General features: G+C 44.7%; 1 protein-coding gene across 1 annotated transcript in view; it reads left to right on the forward strand.

The window, feature by feature from the left end:
- The window catches only part of MED13L (mediator complex subunit 13L), a 170,683-nt gene extending 153,367 nt beyond the window's left edge, over nucleotides 1-17,316 (forward strand). Inside the window, exons 22-31 of the mRNA XM_062504089.1 lie at nucleotides 1,048-1,267; nucleotides 3,577-3,765; nucleotides 5,168-5,391; nucleotides 5,837-5,979; nucleotides 7,159-7,317; nucleotides 8,548-8,724; nucleotides 10,831-10,985; nucleotides 12,847-13,008; nucleotides 13,309-13,421; nucleotides 14,471-17,316. Of these exons, the coding sequence (XP_062360073.1) occupies nucleotides 1,048-1,267; nucleotides 3,577-3,765; nucleotides 5,168-5,391; nucleotides 5,837-5,979; nucleotides 7,159-7,317; nucleotides 8,548-8,724; nucleotides 10,831-10,985; nucleotides 12,847-13,008; nucleotides 13,309-13,421; nucleotides 14,471-14,603 (1,675 nt within the window). The 3' untranslated portion in view covers nucleotides 14,604-17,316. The remainder of the gene's footprint in view (nucleotides 1-1,047; nucleotides 1,268-3,576; nucleotides 3,766-5,167; nucleotides 5,392-5,836; nucleotides 5,980-7,158; nucleotides 7,318-8,547; nucleotides 8,725-10,830; nucleotides 10,986-12,846; nucleotides 13,009-13,308; nucleotides 13,422-14,470) is intronic.
- The last annotated feature ends 3,938 nt before the right edge of the window (nucleotides 17,317-21,254 follow it).

Below are 21,254 nucleotides of genomic sequence, written 5' to 3' on the forward strand. Positions count from 1 at the left end.
TCAGCTGCGTGGATGTGGAGCTGCCTTGGGGACCCTTCACCTGTGCTGTCCTTGCAGCACCAGGAGCCCATGGGGTGTGTCAGGGCCTGTGCCACACCTGTAGGTACCCCATGGACCTGAGTGCCTCTTGCTCCATCACACCTGCAACATGAACAGATGCAAAATGCAAGCCATGATGTATTTTTCCTAATTCTTTTGCATTGCAGGTGTTGCTTTGCAAGCAGGCACACAGTGAGTTCAGGAGACACAACTATAGTCCTGTTACCTTAAAACAAATTTGGGCAGCACAACTTTTTAAAAGACTTCATTATGAATAGCCATCTATCACATAAAAATTAAGAAAAGGTTTTTTAGTATTGTACGTAAGTAACTTTCTGAGGCAGCATGTTTTTCATTACTCTCATAATAATGCACATTGCTGATAGTCCTGGTGTGTGTTAAAGAGAGGGAAACGCCCACATCCCACTGTAGCTGGGCTGGTCCTTGAGACATCTGTTCCCTGATCTGTGCAAAACACCCTTTGAGCAGCTGCAGGGGCTTCTGACAGAGGCTGAGCTGCTTTGATCACTTACAGATGCTGAGCCTGTCTCTCCTGGCTGAGGCACGGGAGGAACATTTTACCTAGTAAGAAATTCTCAATTGCTCGTTCTGTTACCAGCGGAGCCTTCCCTGAACCTGAGCAGGACTCCAGACTATGAATTGCTTTGGCGCTTCTAAATTCCTCCTCTCCCCCTTCCACTTGTCCCTAAAGCAAACCCTAAACTGCACCAAAACCCAAATACACACCTACATGAAAAGACGCACAGCTAAGGAGTCAACTTCTCCATATTCTTCAGGTCTAAGCTGGTCTGATTGCAGTCAGTGAGATGCTGTTAGACTGTATGGTACCTTTAGTGCCTAATTAGCCCAGCTATTTCAGGTTAGGAGCTGCTGTGAGCACAACTCATCTCAATGCCCATCCTCGTGGGTTTTAGTTCTGCTTTCCTTCCCCCTGGCTCAGCCTGGTCCCAGACACAAGCAGTACTCACCCTGTGGCTCTGCCCCCAGCACGTCGGAGCGGGAGCGGATCGGGATCCCCACGGAGCCGGACGGCGCGGACAGCAACGCCTACCCCCCTGCCGTGGTCATCTACATGGTGGACCCCTTCACCTACACTGCTGATGAGGAGTCTGCCTCCACCAACTTCTGGCTCCTGAGCCTTATGAGATGCTACACAGAAATGTTGGACAACTTGCCTGAGAATATGAGGAATTCTTTCATTCTCCAGGTAATTCTGCCTTCCTCTGTATCCTCGCACTGAGACTCTGTGTCACAGCACACCTGTGGTATGGACACTGTGTTAAAAGAGATAAATGGGAGATAATGCATAAAACGTAGGTGGCATTTACAAATTATTTTGTTGACAGTGCAAGTCTGTATGTCTGTATATTAAAACAGCCCCTTGTGTTTGTTTTGATGAGGAAGTTAGTTACAGCAGTCTGTCCCGTGGTTCCAGCAATCCCATCTGCTCAATGCTTCCTGGAGAGGGATTTCAATTATTTAAGTTGTAACTCGAGTTGCTATTGCCAAAACTGGCCAGTTGCTCCTTTGATTATTTTACATGTGGAGTTGTTTGCTGTTTATATTCCCTTGATTTATACTATTTAATCCAAAAAGAAGTATGTGAAGCCAGGCATTGAATGTATAATATGACTATTGTATTGTTATTATCTGCTTCTTAAAAATAATTTACCATGTAACTTGGCATATAAAAACAGTTACTACTATGGAATTGCTGAAGAATTGAATTTGTGCAGCCAGAGGCAGCTCTTGGCCTCTTGCCCAGGCTGGCTACATTTTGGCAGGTCTACTGTCACAGAGGCTGAGCCTCAGTAAATGTGGGGGCAATGGGAGGCCAGGGGGTGCAGGCAGGAACAGTGCAGGAAGGATTTCTGTGCACCTTACCCATGTCTGCTCACCTTGGTTGAAAAGTATTTCAAGCTAGTTTTCAGAAATAAAAAATTGGAAATTCCTGTGGTGTCTCAAGTTGGGCATGGAAAACTGTTCTTTTTGATAACTTCTCAATGACCTCATTGTCCCCTGGAAGGATGGGGGAAACTGTCACCAAAATATTTCAGGCTTGGGGATGAACTGAAAATCAGATGCACAACTTCATACTGTGGTAGGCTGCAAGCAGCTGATTGATGCAGACCTGGAGATAATAAAACCAAAGCAGCCACTGATACCAGTGTCTGAAACACAAGAACTGTGTAACCTCTGCACTGCCATTGGAGCTGAGGCTGTAGCACACTGACCCTTTTTCTCAGTGCTGCTTGTTTCCACATTCACTTTTTGTTTCTCAAAATACATTTTGCCAGTTTAAGTCAAAACAGCGATTTTCTCTAAGTCAAGGGAAACATGATCCAGTTCCAGCACTGTATTCTCACAGCTGTACCACAGCACACACAACATGCAGTTACTTCAAAATAAATCAAACCCAAATGTTTGCAGCTTTATTACCATTCCTGTACAGAGGGGGAAGGCTCAGCTTCTGAAATCCTTGGGTAAAGCTGGCTTTTAAAAGGCACATTTAGTAAGCAGAATGTGCTGCCAAGGTTCTGAAGGTTCAAGCAAGAACCATAAAGTAGTAAAAGTTTTGTGACACTTAAGTTTTATTACTACTGAAAATATTTGTTGAAATAATCTGTTTGAGTCTTGTAGTGGTAGCTGCAATGTAAATGTTTTATATTGACATCTTCTGCTACAAAGATCTCACTGTAAAAGGAAAGATACTTTAACAGCCACAAGTGGTACTTGTACAATAAAACCAGTAGATAAAAACCGTGAGGTTACAGGGATTTAATTCTAATTTTAAAATATGTTTGATGTGAAAACTAGGGTTTTTTCATGCTTTGTTTCCTTCTGAAGGAGTGTTGTACCATTTCTCCTTCCTACTCTTGCTGTGTAGTTGAGTCTTAACCCCCAAACTCATCTCCCAGGCAAATCTCCCTGTAGCTCTGGTTCTTGCTGTTGAACCTGTGAATCCTTGTGGGCTTCTCCCCATGACTTTCTGAAACAAATAAACTGAGCAGCAGCTGAGGCTGCTGAGCTTCCACTGGGAACTAAATTGAAAAGGGGAAACAACCATACAAATCACTGTAACGGAATCTTAACTGTGCCCTCTACACCCCTCTCTGAGGATGACACCATAATGCCACAATTCCCACAAGGACAGCAAACAATTCCCGACCCTGACCATGAACACAATGTTCAGGGATGGTGTGGTTCAGGCCACCTGCAAGTGAAGATGTGGCTCAAAAAAGAACTTGTAAAAAATTCTGGGTGCTTGAATACAGGTGTTTGGGTTTTATGGATTAAGATTCCCTCTTATTGTGATGGATGCAGTTTTGTCCCAGAGGGTGCAGTCCCTGCCTGCTGCAGCCACTCCTGCCAAGGGACCTGTAATGCAAATCGTGGTGCATCCCAAAGTGTGCTGGGTGTTCAGTGACTAATGACTGTGTGGATCTGGTTAGGATGTTAATGAGCAGTTCCTGGAAGCCTCTCAGCCCTGTTTTATTGTGTGTCTGAATTCCACAGATTGTGCCTTGCCAGTACATGCTGCAGACAATGAAGGATGAGCAGGTTTTCTACATTCAGCACTTGAAGTCTCTGGCGTTCTCTGTGTACTGCCAGTGCAGGAGGCCCCTGCCCACACAGATCCACATCAAGTCCCTCACAGGCTTTGGGCCAGCTGCCAGCATTGAGATGACCCTCAAAAATCCTGAGGTTGGTATTGGTGGCAAGAAAATCCAAGTCTGTTAATAAACTGTAACCACTTTGCTCAAATATCAAAGCATGGAGAAAATACTTGTTGGGGGATTTTTTTCAAGGTAGAGAAGACAATGATGATATAAAGGGGAAAGGCAAGCTAATATGGAATAGAAAATAATAACAAAAACATCAGGCTAACTTGCTTTCAAAACATTTTAAGCTTCTGGTTTTGAGTCATACAGCAAAAGGTTAAAGTGTGAAAGAAGAGAAAATGAACATCGTTAGTTGGGATTCTGAGTCATTTTGTGGTTTCAGTCTGTGGTGCTCCAACCAGAGTTTAAACCCAACTTGTATTTCTATTCACATATATATGCACATATATGAAATAAGTTCCTGTGCCTAATTGCAGATGTTATATTAACTCCCTGGGGTAATGGAGAAATCCCCTTCTTCAATGAGCTTATCTTTTATCTATTTTAAACTGTAAATATTAAAGCCCTGATTCTGGAATTTCAGGGATTTCAAAGGAAGATTAATCCATCCTACTTTCTATGAATGTTTTGCATTCTTTGAAAGATAACTGTGAATATTTTATTTAGATGTAATGAACCAACGAAACACATTAACACTTACCTTGGCATAAAGAGCTGCTTGGGAGGGTTTAAAAACCTACTTGCAAAGCCAAACTTACTGGCATTTACTTATTGCATTTAGTTAATCTCTGTTTATTACATTTTACACATTTGTTCTCAGTCTGCACTGCAGACTCCCAAACTTTGCTGAAGAATTAAGAAAATACCCTGACTATTTTTTAATTATGGAACATGTCTGGTGAGGGCCCTCCTGTGTGTTCTCCAGAGGGGAGTTACAAGGCAAAGATGGGTTTGGGATGCCCATGTGGGAAGCAGCTTTGCAGAAGATGACCTGGAGGTCCTATTGGACATGATGGATGCTCCCAAGGAGCAGCACTTGGGATGCCTTTGGAAGGTGCTGCAGCACAGCCAGGAAGATGCTTGTCCTCCTCCCTTCTGGGCTCCTCAGAAAAAAGAAACTCAGATGTACTGGAGCAAATCCAGCCTAAAGGGCCTAAAGATGATTAAGGGACAGGAGGATCTGACAGCTGAGGGGGTTTAAACTCCCGCCTGTGTCAGAGACTGGTCCAAAGACTGCTTTCATACCCTGGGTTACCTGCACATAAGAAGAAATCTTTAGATAGGTTTGAAGTGCATCAGCTTGAACTGGCAGCAGTGAATTGTCTATAACTCCCCTTTTCCCAGTCTCCCTCCTCACTAGGAATGCTTTGAACTTACTCATTGTTTCGAGCTTGCTTGTCTCTGTACTTGCTGCCTGTGCGCGCGTTCCTTGTGTTCAGTAGTTTCTGATCTATCAGCTGATTGTTATGCTGACTCTGTTGCAGAGGCCCAGCCCAATCCAGCTGTACTCACCTCCTTTCATCCTGGCCCCCATCAAAGACAAGCAGACAGAGCTGGGAGAGACATTTGGAGAGGCCAGTCAGAAATACAACGTGCTCTTTGTCGGGTACTGCCTGTCCCACGACCAGCGCTGGCTCCTGGCGTCCTGCACCGACCTGCACGGGGAGCTGCTGGAGACCTGCATTGTCAACATCGACCTGCCCAGCAGGTACTCACTGCCCTTGGCTTCTCCCGTGGATCCATGTCTGGAGTCATCCCTCACCAACTCCTTGCACATCCCTGCCTTGCCCTTTCCTGTCAAGGCCATCATGCTGGTGTTACAGTGAGAACATTTCAGTTGGCACTTGTAGATTTTCAGATCTGCACAGGGAGAAGCGACTGAGTTACACCTGTTTTACAATTTGTTTTACAACTGTTTTGTTTACAAATCTTCCCTTGAGAAACACCTGGTGTGTTGCTCAGCTGTTTGATGGCACTGCAGTAACAGCACTGAAAGCAGACACCTAAGTTTTTCTTGTTAGTAGTAGTAAAAGGTAAGTTAGGAAATGCCCAGAACTCTGTAGAGGGTAAACAGTGACATAATTAGAGAGAACAGAAGTCTGAATGTTGTCCTTGTGTCTCCTCACTCTTGTTTTTAATTCCTTCCCTTGCAGGTCAAGGAGGAGCAAGTTGTCTGCCCGGAAGATTGGGCTGCAGAAGCTCTGGGAATGGTGCATTGGCATTGTCCAGATGACATCCCTGCCGTGGAGAGTCGTCATCGGGCGCCTGGGCCGGCTGGGCCACGGGGAGCTGAAAGGTGTGCAGTTGTCAGGGCTGCCACTCCCAGCGTGGGGAGTGGGACAGGGACCCAGGGTGCAAGGCTGGATGGCTCAGACCTAATCAGAAACCTTTCAAACTAAACAAATTGAGTGATAATCACAAAACCACAGAATTGTTTAGGTTGGAAAAGCCCTCTGAGCTCATGAAGTCCAGCTGTTCCCAGCACTGCTGAGGCCACCACTGATCCATTTCCCCAAGTGCTACATCCATACAGCTTTTGAACACTTCTGGGGATGGGGACTCAGCTATTCTCAGTTTTGCATCACTTGCACACTTGCTGAGGGTGCACTCTGCCATCAGACAGTGACATTAGATGGGGTGAATTTAGCTTAACCTTCCCAAGTCCCGTCTCTGCTTTGCTTCCTAGAACTCTGACCTTACAAAAGGTGAACAAAGTGTGTCAAATTCTATCACAGATGGGTTAGACTGTTGTTTATTTTGCCGGAGTTTAGTGAGGGCAAAAGTGGCCACATTTCCAGGCTTCCCAGGCAGGGCTCCTTAGGAGTTTATAATCAACACCAGAGCTGCTGAAGCCCTTTCTCTCCCTTTGCTCCATCGTTGTCTTGACACTGATGCCCACTTGGCCAAGTGGGTCTGAATGTAAAAGTACCTGGCAATCACCAGGATCCTCCAAACTGGGATTTCCTGGGCCATGACAGCATGGATTACAGGAGAGCTGGCTGCAGTCCTACCCTGGCACTGAATTTCTGTGTTGGTTTCCATAAACCTTTCCTTGTTTGTGCCCTGGGTCTGATGCTACTCCCTTGTGTTGGGCAGGATTTGCACACTGTCTTTCCAGGGGAAGTTGGAGGCCTTATCACATGTTAGAAAAAGTTCTGGATGAAGTTTTCCTGACTCAGGAATAGAGACAGGATTCACTTGTGATTCCTCAACTTAAATGTCGCTAAACAAACAAAAAGGTCTTGGGGAAAATTGTATTGGACAAAGGAAAGCCAAGAGACTATCCTGGAATAAAACATTCCACAGGAACTCCTCGAGCACCTAGTTTGCAGGGCCAGACCCCTCATGTGCACAGGAGTCAGTCCTGGGGAGTTTAGAATTAGGGAAATGCCAAGTGTTGGGAATGTTTTGGTGTTTCCAGGCGAGTGGCGGCTCTGCATGAGCTCTGTCCTCCCGTGATGCTTTTCCCTTGCAGACTGGAGTATCCTGCTCGGGGAGTGCTCCCTGCAGACAATCAGCAAACAGCTGAAGGAGGTTTGCCGCATGTGCGGCATCTCCGCAGCAGATTCCCCCTCCATCCTCAGTGCCTGCCTCGTTGCCATGGAGCCACAGGGATCATTCGTGGTGATGCCAGGTATGTTTTAGCTAACTATGGCAATGCCAACGAAATTGTTCTTTATCGCATTTCACACTAGGGCACAATAATCTTGGGATTTCTGTGAAGAACTTGACTAGCGTGGCTATGTGTGACAGACAATAGGCTGAGCCAGCGGAACTCCCCAAAATAGCACGGAGAGGTGCTAGGTGGGGAGAGCAGTCTCCTGAGGAAGGTGACTGTGGGCCACTGCCCACAAAAGTGCTGATCTGTTCCCTGGGGAGGCCATGGGCTCAGGCAGCCCAGTTCCCATGGGCCAGAAGTTGTGTCACAGACACCCTCGTGCATGGAGGAGGCTGCAGTGGGAATGAGTAGAAGCCTGTGGAAATGGGAATAAGAATAAGCCCACTTATCTTCTCACATGCTGAAGTTATTTAGGGAGTTCACTTACAAGCAGCAGTCCATAGGCTTCAGTAGAAGTAAAATTTAATGCTGAGGTTCCCTTTGTTGTTTTATCTAAGTATGTACTTTTTAAAGTATGTGGTGACACATCCTTAACTTATCCTTACAAACCACTTTGGGGTTTTTTAAGTTTAGAAAGAAAAGACTAATACAGAGCAGAATTAATTGAGCTTGACAATTACTTATCATGTTGAATATTTTCAAAGCAGAGATTTTGTAATGTGTGAAAACAGATGGTAAATGAGGCTTTTTTCATATCACAGTAAAACACAAAGAAAGACACAAATCCTTCAATAGATTTTTTTTTCCTTTAGATCCTGACATATAATAGGTCAACAGTGAGCAAAAATTAGGTTAAAATTGAAGGTGCTGGTTAAATACTGCCGTAAAGTGTCTCTGCGTTGACTATTTGCACCTTCCAAGTTAATTGCTGGTGGATAATGGAAAAGAACAGAGGAGGAGGAGAGAGAAGCTTTATTGTTGTGTGGCTTTATTTTTGTGTTTGTGTTATATCGACTAAAGTGGGGTGTATTTCATAATTCTACAGAGATGTGTGTGAAGAATCAATTTAACTTGCTCATTTAACAAGTAAATATTTGATTAAGGGGCAGCAGAATGACAGGAGAGGGGTGGGGTTGGTGGTCTTAATGTCAAGCTCTTGCAGCAATGTAATCTTTTGAAGATAAGGCCCTTCAGCTGTGTCTGAGAGTTTGCAGGGCAGGTGGGGTTGGCAGAGGTGTCCCTGGACACGGAGCACGTTTGGGAGGCGATGCGGTGACCCCTGTGCCGTTGTGCCTGTCCCCACAGACGCGGTGACGATGGGCTCGGTGTTCGGGCGCAGCACGGCGCTGAACCTGCAGTCGTCCCAGCTCAACACCCCCCAGGACGCCTCCTGCACACACATCCTGGTGTTCCCCACCTCTGCCACCATCCAGGTGGCACCTGCAAATTACCCCAATGAGGATGGCTTCAGCCCCACCAACGGTGAGTGAGGGGGAATCCCTTGGGGCCTTCCCAGGGTGTCAGCAGAGCTGAGCTGGGCAGGAATAAACCCTTGAGGGGGTCAGGGTTCTGCACAGACCCCACACCACCCTGGCAAGGGAACCGTGCAGGGCTTTAGCTACAGGAGGGGACTGTGTGCTTTCCCTGAATGTGTTCTCAGAGTCACACTGCTTATTCCCAAAGGGACAAGCACCGGCCATTGCACCAAGTGGCACAGACCACAGTGTGCTTTGTCTTGTTGTGACTTGCTCAGACCAGCTGCTGTTTTCCAGTCGTGCTTCACATTGTGTCCTGTTGTGTGCAAAGCTGACATGAAGGAGGCAGTTGTGGTTGAGTAGGGAAAATATCCCAACCTGAGATTCCCTGGTGCCCCCAGAGTGCTTTCACATGGAACCTGCAGTCTGAGTCAGCAAGACTCTGGTTAATGCTTTATATCCAAATAAGCATTTTCCTGCTTTGTCCCAAATCCTTTAAATGAGTGCAAAGCAATTTAAACCAAGAGGAGCTACAAACACGTACAGTGGCTGTATTAATGAGGAGAGCAGTTGGGCTAGAAAGAAGGCAGGCTACTGCTTTTAAGGCTTTGATCTGTCCCTCTTGGAATGTCCCAGGGCCTCTGAAGGGAAGTTGCCCCTCTCAATCCCTGTCCCAGGAGGCACCGGGATCCCTCCCAAGCACAACAAACATTAACCTGCATTAACCTGCCCCTTGGTGCTGCAGATGTTAATTAGAGTCAGGTACAAGAATGGCCTTTTCCAAAATGGTGTTAAATTTAATTTTCTTAACTCTGCTCTACTTAATGATTAAGCTGCTTCCTATGCCATTAGCCAGCTCATTTCTGCTCTGGGGGCCAAGCAGAGCATGGTATTAGCTCTGGTTTGTTTACTGAGGCTGTAGGACACAAGTTAATAAACTTCAGTTAAAGCATTGCTCTGGCAGTCCAGAGGCTCTCTTTGGGAGATGAAGGAAAACAACGACCTGCCTGTTTCAGTACTGGGATTTCAGGTGAAAATAGTTCACATAGGACACACATACTTTTCCATTTTATACAGTGTAAATTCATCTTTTTAAAGAGAAGTTGTTACTTATTATATGTAGGATGCATGACTTCTGTTTAGGGCTTTGTGTTTTAGTATAAATTTGGTTGCAATTCTAATTAATGCAGTTAATTCAGACAGCTCCCACTGTCCTTGTCTGCCCACTAAAGTGTGCTTTAAATGTCATTATACACTTGGATTTCTTCGCCTGCTGAGAAATCTGGATAAGAAAAAACCCTCTAAACCATATTGTGATAGTGTAATTTTTGGCTGTGTTGATGGTGCCTTATCCTTCCCTCCCATAACTTACTTGGGGTATTGTAACCTGTGTGCAGATGATGAGTAATGGAATGCACAAGGCAAACACATCTTCTCTATATCTTTAGCCCTCCCCACATATTAACATAAAGCAAATTAATCCAGCCATTTATGCTAACAAGCTGTGTGGAACTCCTGAGGTGAAAGTGGGATATGAAGGTTGCTTTGCTGGGGATCCTGGTGCAGTGTCTGAAAGGATCACGAGTCCCTTGCTGCGAGCAGGGCCTTGCTGCCCTCGTGGATTTTGGGGCAGTTTCCCTGGAGCTGCCAGGGCTGTTCCCAGAGGTTGGAGCTGGGGTGCAGCTCTGGGAGCCTGAGGAGCAGCACCAGTGGCAGCAGAACATGGAGCTGTGTGATGGTTACAAGTGTCTTGTTAAGGGGTCTCTGTGACCAACTGCACAGAACTGTCAGTTGTTCTGTTACAAAATTCAGTCTGGATTTTATGGAGGTGCGACAACGAGAATTCTGTTCACTCTGTGGCCACTGTTAAAGTTCATTATCCCAATAGCTGCCTGCCAACTCTTCCTTTCATGTCTGTGTGGTTGCAGTCAAGGGTTCTAAGGGGGATTAAACAGTAGAGTCTTTATCTCTGCTTTCATCTATCTTGGTTGTATGTAAAAGGAACAAAGAGAATGATAATAAATTAAAGGGAAAGGTAATAAATGATAAAAAATTCTTGGAGAAAAGAGTATATAGCACATTGGAAATGATTCTCCTTTCTTTTCCTTTTCAGATGACATGTTTGATCTCCCATTCCCAGATGACATGGACAATGACATTAGAATTTTGATAACAGGGAATCTTCACTCTTCACCAAATTCTTCCCCAGTTCCTTCCCCTGGATCACCATCTGGCACTGGAGTGGGATCTCACTACCATCACAGTAGGGTAAGGCTGGAGCACCATAGGCACACACTGCTTAAAATGAAATACAAAGAAAGACCCAAATGCTCCAAAACATCTTTTTCCTTTAGGTCCTGACACATAATTAGGTGAACAGCAAGTAAAGATTTGGTTCAAATTGAAAGTTAAATATTGCTGGAGGTGTCTCTGCATTGGCTGTTTGCACCCTCCAAGTTAATTGTTGGTGGATAATTGAGGGGGAGAGAGCAGGAGGACAGCAGCTTTATTTTGGTGTGGCACAGCCATAGCTGATAACCCTTCACAGATTTAATCTGTACTCACCCATTCTTTCCTGGAAAATCCTATTGAATGTCCCTGGAATTAAGTGACAAGTCTTTGAGAGAAGGGAAGCTGTCATTGCCCTGTTCCTGTGGATTTCAGGGGAAACAAGAGGGAGAGAATTCTCCCAGTGATGAAACTCTGCCCATGGAAACTCCACAGGTGCTGGATGGTTATGCAGATGTTGTTTTCTTAGGAATATTTAGCCCAGAGCAAACAGCATTTAGGAGTTTTTTTCTGTTTGAAGTGGCTTTTATAAAGTCAGTTCCAACATCAGTGATTACTTAAAATGCAAATTATTTTTGGTAATTCAAGTTATTTTTTTGAATTGGCATGGCTTGGATCAGGTTTGATGGAACTCTTTCCCTCCTACACTTTATCATGCAAGACTGAGCTGTTCTCTTAAAATGGTTTCCATCATAATTAGGTAGAAGTTTTATGCTTCACAAATTTCTGTGAAGTTTTGTTCTAAAAGTATTAAGTTTGAGATAGTAGCATATTACTTCTTTACTAAATAATACAGTATTTTATGAGAGAAACAAGGTAACTTTTATACCATTTTGACATGTCACTGAGAAGTCTCAAGATCAGAATTCTAACTCCTGAACGACTGATTAAATGGTGGTAGTTTCACCACTGGAAGTAGAAAGTCCTACCTGTATTTTCCTTGCAAACTCCTGCAAAATGCCTCAGTGCAGCTTTATACAGTCAGTGAGGGAGAAATGCCTCCTGCCTCAGCCACAGAAATGATAATCCTGCCTTTTGTGAGCTCAGTCCACAACCACCTTGTGTAGATTGTGCAACTCTCCTATCAAAGGCTTGATAATAGCACATTGCTGTCCCAGTTATTCCAAACCGGTGTGTGGGCAAATGAAAACTTCTAAATTCTGCTGCCAAACCCTGCAGCCATAAATCACAATTCCTCACTCTGTCTCTCCCCAGTTCCCTCAGCAATCCATTCTATCCCAGTTCTATGCAGAGCTTGCTTTCAGTGGAGCTTCATCCATTGGGAGCAGCCCTGGGAGGTTCATGGCCTGAGCCCAGAGCCCTGGACAAGCCCCTTCCATCTGAACCTAAGTAATTCCCATTAACCATTAAGCCAGACCTGGTAATTGCAGTGTAATGTTTGGCTTTAGCAGAGCAGCAGTGTGTGATCATCCCCCCGTGGGCCCAGGGTCAGGGCAATAATTGATGGCTGGCCACTGGCCCTGTGTGCTAGGCTCCCAGTACCACCTGCTCCAGGCTTTTTCACTGCCTTGGATTCCTGTCCAGACCCACTAGAAGGGATTGGCAGGGAGGGATTTGTAACTGAGCTGCTTTCTGTGCAGTGGAATCTTTGCCTTTTTCTTTTAACCTATTGACATTTATGGATGAAGTTAACTGCTCTACAGTGCTTCTGAAACATTAGCCTGGAGAACCCAACTGCAGGGGAATAAGGCTGAATAACTTTGACTAAGATTCCTGACTGAGTGAAGGAGGGCTCATTTGTCACAGGACAGTAATTAGCAAATGAAGTCACCGTTCCAGGTGACAACACCCTCAGAGCTGCCTTTTCCCTGTCTTGCAGAGCCAAGGTGAACGTCTCCTCTCCAGGGAAGCCCCCGAAGAGCTGAAGCAGCAGCCTCTGGCTCTGGGATACTTTGTGTCGACTGCCAAAGCCGAGAACCTCCCGCAGTGGTTCTGGTCCTCCTGTCCTCAGGCACAGAACCAGTGTCCCCTCTTCCTGAAGGTCTGTCACACTCCACATGGAGCACTCATAATCCATTGCTATTTCTATGCCTGTAAAAGCTGCAGTTGGAGTCTGTGGTGTCAGAGTGAACCTGAGACCTCTCACTCCAGAACTGCAGAACTCCAGTCGGTTTATTCAAAAATGTTACCATTAATTTGGAAATACACTGGTCATGGGGGGTTCAGCACAGAACTGCCAACTTCCCATCTGTCCTGATGTGATTCACAGTGAATGTTTCTTAGGAATCTTTAGCAGTACCTGCTAAGGAGAAGTTAATTTTTGCTCTTTCCTTCTGCACAGGCCTCTCTTCATCACCACATCTCTGTAGCGCAGACAGACGAGCTTCTACCTGCCAGAAACTCTCAGCGAGTTCCTCACCCCCTCGACTCCAAAACTACATCAGATGTCTTGAGGTAACACCCTTTAGGTTTTCATTTCTGCCCTAAACATTTGGGGACTGAGCTCAAAGGTTTCAGAGTAACCTTTCCAACCTATCACAATTACTCATCAGTTTTATCAGCACTTTTTAGCCCTGCCATACCTATGTGTCTTGGGGCTTTTCCTCCTCCAAGATGCCAGAGCAAGGCTTTGAGGGAGAATTCTGTGGGTTCCCTCTGCTGTTCACAGTGAGGCCAAGGAAACTCAGAACAGCTCAGCCTTGTCAGGGGGGCATCATGGTTTGCCTCCCACCCAGACTGCTCTGTTCCCCTGGCATCTAACCTGAGCTGTGCCACTCATTATCTTACCTCAGCGAACTGAATGGATTTGTAGGAGATGAAAGCACTGCCTGATAACACTGTGCTAGGACTGGGGTATGAAGGGAGACACTGTTCCTGAATGCATGTAGGGTGTGTGTTTTATTATTCAGAATGATGTAGGGCCTGTTTGCTTCCATCCCACCTTTGGGGACTGGACACAGATCTGTGTCATGAAAGCATACAGTGTGAGACACCCCAGTGAGCGAACAAACATCAGCAGGGAACAGGAATGTCTAATCTAAGGAAATTGGGGGTGTACTGTTCTAGAAGATCTGAATTTGCATCCTCTTGGAGGACTGAACTCTCACAGTTGTCCCAGATATTGAGTTTAAACAAGAATGTAGTGGACAGGGAAAGGATGAGATGCAACAGGCAGAAGTTACAAGATGAGAAATTGCAATCGGATGCAGTATCACAGGAAGAGTGTGAGCAAATACTGGCACAGGGTGCCCAGGGAGGCAGAGGTGTTCAATCCCCAAGACTTTGACAGCAGTGGCATTTGAACCACTGTGAGTCCAGAATCTGTGTGTGTTTGGGAGGCCCTTCATGCAAATAGTTCAAACACAGCGAAGCTAAACCCTCCTGCTTTTCAGTGAGGTTCCTCCTTTGCCAACGCACTGGCAGCTGTGTCGGGGTGTAGGTCCAGGGGAGCCCGTTCCCAACCCCCCCAGGGCAGGCTGTGATGTCTCTGCCTCGCCGTGCAGGTTCGTGCTGGAGCAGTACAACGCCCTGTCCTGGCTCACGTGTAACCCGGCCACGCAGGACCGCAGCTCCTGCCTGCCCGTGCACTTCGTGGTGCTCACCCAGCTCTACAACGCCATCATGAACATCCTGTAGGACACACACAAGCACTTGTTCTGGCTGCTTCTCCCCTCCGCCCGGGAACGTGCCACGACCTGCAAAGAGCTCCGTTTGCTTCTCTTCAGACCAGTCCTGTGCTGTGCTTCTGTTCCTCCAAAAGCACATGTGAATTCTGCAGTGTTCAAAACTAAACTACCCATTAACATCTCTGGCAGCTTCAGTCCAAAATCTGGGAACATCCAAGAACAGTGAACACAGAGTAACCTCAAGCCAGTGTTAGTTTGGTGGCTCAGTAACTACTGGTCAGCGTGATTATTTTTTTTAATATTTTATTTTTTTAAGGAAGACTACGGGATCTTTTTGCATTAGGAACTGATAAAGACCCACGAGCAGTGTCAGCCCTGCGAGTAAAAACCACCTTGTAGCGACCAGTTCGGGTGTTTCATTGTTTGATCATCGTAAACTGGGACTTTGCAGGAGGAAAAAACCACCAACACAAAACCACACAGTTGTAGTCTCGTATAAATATTGGAGTTTTCTGTCTACCTGGAGTTCCTGTCAGAGTGGATTGGGATGAATGCATGCATTTGTTACCTGTCCATGTAGATATGAATGGTCTGGAGATACTTTATTTATTTTTTAGGTTTGGGGAGGGGAGGGATTAAATTATAAAGGACCAGGAACAGTAGAAATACCTTCAAAATCCAGCTCCATTCCACTGTAGGGTTATTAATCTACAGACCTCTCACTCTTCTGACCTGGAAATCAAAAGTGAAGCTCATAACAATCGAAGTCTGGGAAGGGAAGCGTGTTCTGGTAAGGAAATCTTGTAGTTTAAGGAATTCTCCCCTGTGTTTAGCCTGGTTAAAGCAAGGAATGGCCAGTGTTTAATGAAGGATAACACTATCTAAGGGAGAAGAGTGAGAGGGAGGTAGGGAGGAAAAATACTTTAAAGCCCACTGTCAGGGCAAGTGGAAAGTGGTAAATTAATCTATTGTAGAGCTATGATTGAAATATATTTCCAGTAAATTTAGTGATGCTAGAAAAGTATTTACTGAAAGCCAAGTTGCCCTTTAATTCTGGGCAGACTCGTCCATGTACATATCCAAAAATATGGTTTTTGTTTACACTAAATCAGTCACAAATCTGGTGTATTTTTTCTGACTATAGGAATATTATTTCAAAGAAATAATTTTTAAAAATTATATCATTAAATTAGTACTTGAAGTTACACCACTGTGGTGGCAAAGTTACTTTGTTTAGTGAAATGATCGCCATTGGGAAGGTTAATGGCTAATTGAAGTATTTTTATGACTCCTTCATTCCAGGCTCCAAGGGGTTCCTATTCCAGCCCCATTCCCTCATTTCTGGGGGTGCACTGGGCAGCAGGAGGGGGCCAGGGTCAGGCACTTGGAGCAGGCTTGGTGACCCCTCCCCTGGCTGTGAAGAAAAGCTACCAAGTTTAGAGTTCTTCCAAAAGACTTTCATGTTCTGGTTAAAAAAAATGAAATTCTATGATTTTAAAAAGTATTTTTCTTGAGATAATGTAACATTTAAAACAAATTATATAAAATAATAAAAGAAAAAAAAAATAATTGCTTGTGTAATGAGAAGGTGAAGGCAGGAGAGGAACCTGTAAATGGATTATTTCCTTCCCTGCTCCACCCCTCCGTGTGGGTGTTCTCTTTGCAATGTATAGGTTAAAAAAAAAAAATCTGATATCAAACCATTTGTATCTAATGTGTACAGTGTAAAATTGACTTTAAAAATATTGCAGTACTATTTTTTCTTAATCAGAAAAGAAAATTCTCAAGGCCTTTTGAAGAGCATAAAAAGATGAAGATTGTAAACTTGTATAAAAAATTTAACTTGGGGAGGAAAAAAATGTAAAGTAGACATTTGTAATCTTTTACCATTTGGGGGTTATTTGTTCCCAGGATTCATGTGAACTTTGGATTATTATTTTACTTATTGTTTTTAAATGGGCCGTTTTTATCCAGGGGTGTTTCTTCCCCACAAACCTGGTTCTAAGCAAAAATTAGAAATTAAAAAAAGGGCAGCAAGGAGTAGTTTTCATCTGGTGTCTTTTATTTAATTTTTTTAAGTTAAGAGAAGCTGGTGACATATTTATACGTTTTTGTGCAAAATAAATGAATGGCAATAGATTTTAAAGAAAAATCTTATGTACTTCAGTGTGAAAAGTTCTGTATAATATTTCTCTTAAATATGCATTATTTTACTTGTGAGTTTTTTACTGAATTAATCTGAAATGTACAAGCCCTGGCTTTCCTACAGAGTGAAGAAAGTTATTATTTTTTTTTTTATTTCTAACTTTGGAAAATCATGCCTAAATCAGAATTATTATTACAGGTGTTTCAGCTAAAGGGAGTGGGAGGGTGGGGAATGTCCAGCATGCTTGTATGTATATTTCAGAACCTTTTTTAAATGTAAAAGCTGTACATTTCTGGGGAGTTCTGAATTTCTTTTTGTTTTCTTTTTTTTTTTTCCTCTCAGCATTTTGCAGTGAGCTTCTTTTATATATAGCCGACAATTTGAAAGAAAACAAAAAAAAATGTGAAGTTCATTTTAAATCTACAGTATATCGCTGGTACAATACACTAAAAAAGACTTTGATAAAAAGAAACAATAATAATAAAAGACCTCCATTTTAAATGTCATTCATATATACCTTGTGGATGAGAGCTATATACTTTTACACACTTTTTTAGATGAATAAATTATTGAATTACTGAAACTGTTGGTGGAGTTTTATTCTTGTATTGAGCTCTGAGTATTGGCATTCCCAGGGGAGGAATTGCAAGGTGCAGATCCAGGGCTGTAAATGGAAGCGGAATGAAATGTTTCAAACCGTGGCTGTTGTGAGGGGAAATCGGGTGTCACTGATGCCAAGGATGGAAAATCCTGCCAGAGGGATGGGTGGGAGCAGCCTGGCATCATCCAGTGCCACAGGAGCAGTGGCTGCTTTCCATGGGCACCTCCAAACCCGGGGGTCCATCAGTGATGGATGGACTTCCCCATGAGCAGCAGGTGAGTCTCCAGCAGCAGCTGCCAGGGTCAGGCCTGGCCCCTCTCCCTGCACAGGGACTGCCCTGGATGAGGGACTAGAGCCATGGCCTCAGGCTTCCCAGAGGAGCTGCAGAACCCACAGGAGCTGGACTCCATGGCCCTTGTGTGTCCTTCCCAGCTCAGGATACTCTGGGATTCTGTGCTAGTTGTGAATTCTGTGCTAAGTGTAGCTGCTGGGTTGGGCTGTTGGACCCCAGGAGGACTCTTCAGAGCAAGATAGTCTGGGTTTAGCAGAGTCATTCCCAAACACAGAAGTGCTAAAAATGACATTTAATGAACAGTTATGGCATCCCACAGTGTGTGTGTGTGGGGGGGGGGTTGGAGTCTGCTGTGCCATCCCAGGCTGCAGGAAGAGCCCCTGTTACAGCAGGGCTGGCTGGCAAAAGGGGGTGGGGGAGTTTGTGCAGAGCCCAAGTGTTTCACAGCTGATCTTCGTGGTTCACTCCCTTAAAAAGTATCCTAAAAGAACTCGTTTTCCATTAACAGCTGGAGCCCACATCAGCACTGCATGACAGCTCCATGACTGGATGGAGGAACTGCCACTCCTTTCCATGGCTCTTTAATAGCCATTTGGGATTTCTTCAGTAGATGTTAATTCTTGTCCACTTGAATTTTGGTGCATCTTAGTTCTGAATTTAGATAGTTACAAAAATAGTTGCTAAAATTTTACCTTTAAAAAAAAAATGCTTCTGGGCTTGTATCTTTTAGTTCACTGTACTACTGTAAATTATGGTACTAAATGACATTGTTCAATTACCCTGTCCAAGTTTGTACAGAACAATGACACTTTGGTCTTCCCCTGTGAGAAATGCAAGTGCCTAGAATTACTGTAGAGCAGTATTTGTTACATGGACATTATATGTAGCTCATGCACTGGCTTCACAGACAAAACCCACCAATTAAATATTCTGCTCCATGAGGACTGTAAGGAAGAACTGAATGAAAACACTCAGTTGATTTTTTTAAAATCTCAGTTGATTTGTTACAATAATGGAATATGAACAATAAATGTGTGCAGTGCTGTGGTGATGGACTCGGCTCTTTAACTCCAATAAAGAAAATGCTTTTTAAGATTAGGCTGGCATTAAACTACTTTTCCTTTCCCAGCTGCCATCTCTATTTTTGACAAAATGTCATGGCCATCTGAAAGCTGTTTCATCACATGTAGAAAGAACCAGAAATTGTGAAGTAAACATGACATTTATGTGTAGTCTCTCACCATTTACAGTGGAAATGGAAACAGCCCTGGATTCCCAAACAGGAAGTCTTTGGTCTTTGACAACAAAGCAAGATTTATAAAGGATTTATAAAGCTTCCACTTCCCTATTTTGATACCGAACCTTAACCCTTGTTAAAAAAAAAAAAGTCGACGTGGCAGCGCCTGGTTTGTGCTTCACTGGCTGCTCCTCTACCAGGTATCGAAGGAGAGATCCCAGAGTGCATCCCATGGGATATGGAAACCTCAGGGCTGTTTGCAACCTGAAATACTCTGCAGAGGCCTGGAAGAAGATGCCCCAGTTTCTGTGTGAGGCCAGCTGGGAATTCAGGCCACCCTGAGCTGTCAGTGCTGGGATCTCACAGGAGCTCTGCTCCGGTCTGAGCCATTCTGTATGAGCAGCTCCTGCTCCACTCCCACACTGGGCCCTGTCAGGCACTGCAGCCATGGACACACGTATCCAGTGCAGCTGAAAGATGCCAAAACCATACAGCACATTCTCCTTTAGCTGATAAACATCAGCTTTTCCTTGTGAGAGCTATTTATTGAAACCTTTCAGAATCATGGTTAAAAACCAGCTTAGCACAAAGGCCCCTTTGCAGCAAACCAGCAGACCTTGGTGCTGCATTTTTTGTGGTCCTGCAACACCCATTGGAATTCACTGGCTCCCTCTGGTTGCTCCACAGGATCTGGTCCAGTTCCACTGCCACTCTCACCTGGCTCAGAGGATGCTACAGCAGCCTCTGCTGTTGACACCTCTGTTCCCCAAAGCTTTCAGTTCTTTGCCAACCCCTGGTACTCAGCCACCTCCTCTACCTTCACATCCCAGGAATGGGGGTTCCTTCCCACAGCACACGCACCTTTTCCTGTTGGACAGATGTTTCATTTCAGCAATTCCTGCTCCTGCAGGACCTTTGTCATCTACTCAGCAACATCAGCTGCTCCTCAGGCAGTGATGCTCACTCCAGCTGGGCCTTTTTGAAACACACAGCCAGGCCAGCAGGGAACTGCTGCAGCCCACGTGGCAACCAGGGCAGGCCTAGGGCCTTCACAAGTGGAATTTATTTTCCTTACACACTATATCAGACATATGTTTAAAAAACTTCTACCAGCCTGACACTCTCTTTGTTTTTATTTAAATATTTTGCTATTGGGAAAATGTCAGGTTGGTATAAATCTAGGAACAAACTACATCCTCAAATGCACTGTTGTCATTATGAGTGTTTGGAGAACTTTCTGCCAGAAGATTTGATATCCAGAACCCCCATTAAAAAAGGATTACACACACACAGAGCCCTGCAGAAAAAGCTCACTGCAATTCTGTAAAACACAATCCCACGCATGAAAAAAAACCCAAAAATAAAACCAAAACCACAACCAACCAACCAACAAACCAACCAAAAAGCAATAGCCAGAAAAGCTTTTTTAACTTTGCAGTTAGGTGAATTTTAAAGAAGTATTTTTAAGCCAAACATTTTTTAGTTGTCTGTGATTCCTTGCAGCCAGTGACAGCTGTATCATGTCACATTAATCACATCTGTGCCATTCTGTGTGTGGGGTTGTCCATATGAATAACTGAAAGTCACATCCTTGGTCCTCCAGCAGGGGTCACGTTTTGATGGCAAATGAAACTCCAGCTTCTCCCTAAACCGGGCTTTAAAAAACCAAATTAAACTGCAGAGTTACAGAGCTGGATCATTAAAGGTCAACCACGCGAGCAGGTGTAGGTTCATTGGTCAAAGTGCTCCACCCCACTTGTAATCAGTCTCGGTGGTAATTTCATTAGTGCCTGGGGAAAAGACAGGCCAGGAGAGGCAGGTGATGGGGCAGGGTGCACATGGCAGGGCAGGGGGCTCTTAATCCCAGCAGGGTAATGGTCCATGGAAGTGCTAAAAGAACGGTGCGGTGAGCAGCTCTCCGGGCTCCTGGCTTCAGTAACATTTCACTTAGAAGTAATTGCCCTTGGATTTCTTTCCCCCGTTAGGCTGTGGTGTGTGGGGAAGGGTTCTGCTGCAATGGCACACACTGCTGCACCGCCTGAGCTGTTCAGGGACAGGCAGGGGACAGAAAAGGGACCTGCATGGACCCAAGCCTGGTCTCAGGGTGACTTGAGCTGTAAACAACAGGGAGAACCCAAGTGGAAAACAACTCATACCACCAAGGACCCTGTTGCTTCCATGGCAACAGAGGGACAGAGGACACCCCTCTTCTGCTTGGCAACTCCCCTCATCATCACTTGTTTGCCCTTCTCTCTGCACTTTGTGTTGCTGACTTGTTTTTTGATGTTGGACCTTTTCACCAATGAAATGTTGCTTTTATTTAAAAGAAGTATCCCACCCAAGTGGGCATCCCTTTCCACAATACATAACCTTTCCACCCTAAAC

Source organism: Cinclus cinclus, chromosome 17 (genome assembly GCF_963662255.1).
Source record: "Cinclus cinclus chromosome 17, bCinCin1.1, whole genome shotgun sequence".
In the NCBI taxonomy this organism is placed as follows: Eukaryota; Metazoa; Chordata; class Aves; order Passeriformes; family Cinclidae; genus Cinclus; species Cinclus cinclus.